The 3,202-nt window shown below is 50.6% G+C and overlaps 1 protein-coding gene across 1 annotated transcript; it reads left to right on the plus strand.

The window, feature by feature from the left end:
• Nucleotides 1–1,955: 1,955 nt before the first annotated feature.
• Nucleotides 1,956–2,474, plus strand: LOC146772657 (protein LDOC1-like). The gene has a single exon (XM_085637023.1). It carries the CDS (start codon nt 1,956–1,958, stop codon nt 2,472–2,474), a length of 519 nt encoding a protein of 172 aa, XP_085493149.1.
• The last annotated feature ends 728 nt before the right edge of the window (nt 2,475–3,202 follow it).

Raw genomic sequence — 3,202 nt, forward strand, 5'->3', positions numbered from 1 at the left:
GACCCTATAGGAATCGCTATTAGGAAATCGCAATTTTAGTACATTCCTTTTTGCATTTCCTAAATAGCTATTTCTTAGGATTCGCTATTTAGGAAATGCCTCGATCACTCTGTCATCTCATTGAGTCTGATGGCTCAATTGATTAAAGCATCTGCTTCAGGGATCTGTGGCTGATCCGAAGGGAAGAGGTTCGAGTCCTGGTGAATCCATTCAACCTTTCACTCTCCTGGGGTTCATAAAACGAGTACCATTCAGCTGGGTAAAAATAAGCCCTTGTTATTTAGCATCTAGAAATCCACGTGTACTTTACAAATACTCATGGTATGTTATTCCATTTCACATGACTTGAGGGCACGCGGAAACACTTACCAAAGCTGGGTTGTCCTTGATGAAGCAAGTAACCATGTCCTGCCCATCCAAAGTTAGTTGGTGACACAACATTTTCTCTTCTGCTGCAGACAGCTGTGAGCAGGCTTCCTGCAGTTCCAGGAAAATCAGCGGTGTGGTGAAGGATACCTGCATGGGCGACAGGAGGGAGTTTGTCCATTTTGAAATCTACACTAATAAACTTGAAGCTGGGTGCATTCTACTAACAAAAGGTGCAGATAAGCTGGCACTATATTAGCTGCTACAATTGTGCCGCTGGTGGGCAGGGGCAATTTTCTTTGGCGACCGCGCCTTTATTATTATCAGACTGTGAGTCAGAGCCAGAGACAAAAAGAATAGGAGGAAGATAAGACTACAGTGCCAGAAAGAGAAAGTAAGGGTGAAAGAGAACTTGCTTGAGTGAGACAGAGAGAGAGAATGTCATGTTCACGGCGCTTGCCGTTCCCCGCTATTCCTGCTAAAGCACACACAGAAATACGGGCGGAAGTTGCGTCACGGTCTAGTTATTGGCAGCTGACCCTAGTCTACAGAAGCACTTCCGGGGGAAACACTTAAACAGCGCGTTTCCCGCCGGCTCCGTGCTTCGAATTCCTTCCGGATTTCCTGAGACGCGATTGATGTTCCCGGAGCTGAGACGCGTCAGGAATCAGCTGTTCTACTCCACGCTGGAGCACTGTTTGTTTGCCTTCCTCGCCGCGCAGGAACGCTTGCTTGGTTTCTTTTGGTCTCTCCGCGCTGGAGCGCTGTTTGTTTGCCTTCCTCGCCGCGCAGGAGCGCTTGCTTGGTTTCCTTTGGTCTACTCTGCGCTGGAGCGCTATCCAGGGCAGTTCGTTTTCTGCCTACCTTAAACCCTTGCCGCGCAGGTGCGCTGTACCGGGGTTAAGGGTTAATGCACAGGAGTGCTTGACTTTGGGTTTTTGTTTGCACAGTTGTTTTGTTTCCCAATCGCGCAGGAGCGCTGCATTGGGGTATAGCTCCACCGAGTTGGAGCGTTGTTCATAGTTTACGTTGGCCTTCCAGGGATGCCACATTTTTAGTTGTGACTAAGCCTTGGGTGTACAGTACGCGCAGGAGCGTTTTGCCTTCTGGTTTGACAGTTGTTTATTGCACTTTGCGCAGGAGCGCTTTCCCTTGGTTTTGCTTGGGTACCTTTGCGCAGAAGCGCCTCACCTTGATAATCCTTCTTTGGAGCTGCAACGATACCTGGGTACCGTAGTCTACAGAAGCACTGGTGAGTTCCCATACGGAGAACATTTTCTCTGTGTGTTTTAAGGGTTGCTCAGTAAGTGGGAGGTGTGGTTCTTTTCTGATCTGGTTCTTTCCTGTTTTCCAGTTGGCACCGAGATACCCCGCAAGCTCCACACCACACACCAAGTCTCTACATTCTTGTCTGGCTCCCTTCCCTGAGTCCATCTCATCCCTGCTGGGTCCTACATTCCACGAGGGTCAGGTGGTTACAGGGGCGGGTGCTCTTGTCGTCTCTGCGGAATTGCTTCACAAGCAGAGGTAAGTCTTGTGGGGCACCCGACAGAATTCGAAGCCCACGATCACTATTCCACCCAGACGACATGGGCGACCCGGAGGTTACCTTGCACGACATAGCAGTCATGCTGGCTGCCATGCAGGCAGAGAACCTCAGTTTACGCCATGACATGACTGCCCTACAGGGCCAGATGGCAACCGGGGTCACCAGTCCTTGGGGAACTACCCCTAGCCCCAGAGTCATACGAGAAGGTCTGTTGAGACAGCCTACGTTTACCTTTGGGGGGTCCTCCGCTGCCACCAACCAGGACACAGCCATACAAGTCGTCACCCCCCATCCTGTACAGCTGGCACCACCCGAACGCTTCTACGGTGACAGCACCAAGTACGAAATATTCATCCATCAATGCCACCTGCATTTCATGGCCAGAACCGCGGCTTTTCCCGATGATGCATCCAAGGTCGCATTCGTTCTATCTTACATGGGCGGAGACGCCGCACAGCGGTCCATTGCATTGGTAGAAAATGACGATCCTATGCTCAACCACCTGCCGACATTTAAGGAAGCCATGCGGCGTATGTTCGCTCGTCATACCTTTGTGTAAGCCGCAGACAACGAGTTGCTCAACCTAAAACAAGGCAACCAAGACCTGCTTCATTATATCACCATGTTCAGCAGGCTTGTTATCGAGGCCCATTGGCCTGAGGATAAGACGGTATCAGTGTTCTATCAGGGATTGCGTGATGACCTGAAGGATCTCATATCACAGCTACCCAATCCGCCTGATGAAATAGGTCCTTTCATCGATTTGGTGGTGAAAATGAACTTCCGACTACAGGAAAGAAGGACGGAGAAGGGAAAAGGCAGTGACAACCGTTTCTTGTCCTTTGGGGACAAGGGCACCGAAAAGGCCAAAGGAGAATCCACTCCCCAGGGCGAGGCTCCTGAACCCATGCAGATCGGTGGCATAAGAGGACCCTTGACGAGTCAAGAAACAGAAAAAAGGAGGAAGCAGAACCAGTGCCTGTACTGTGGTAAAAGCGGACACTTCGTCAGGGAATGTCCGGTGAAACCAGCTAAACCTCGGGGCAGAAGGCCTTTTGCGTTGCCCATCACCAAAGGCGACAAGACGGGAAACGAGACTACCCAGTAGACAAGGGGATCCGTCCTCTGGGTTTTTCGTATTGCACCTCAGCGATCCCTGCAGTATTCGACGGTAGTCATCACGTAGGCGTGGAAGTGTCCTTACAGAATCAGGCGGCCAGAACCTGGCTGGTAACCGCTATGTTGGATTACGGTGCGACAGGCAGCTTTATTGATACAATTTTTTCA

Source organism: Triturus cristatus, chromosome 12, assembly GCF_964204655.1.
Source record: "Triturus cristatus chromosome 12, aTriCri1.1, whole genome shotgun sequence".
NCBI classification, from domain to species: domain Eukaryota; kingdom Metazoa; phylum Chordata; class Amphibia; order Caudata; family Salamandridae; genus Triturus; species Triturus cristatus.

Coding starts and splice junctions, on each gene's coding strand:
- LOC146772657 (XM_085637023.1), top strand. CDS start 1,956: ATGGGCGACCCGGAGGTTACCTTGCACGACATAGCAGTCATGCTGGCT.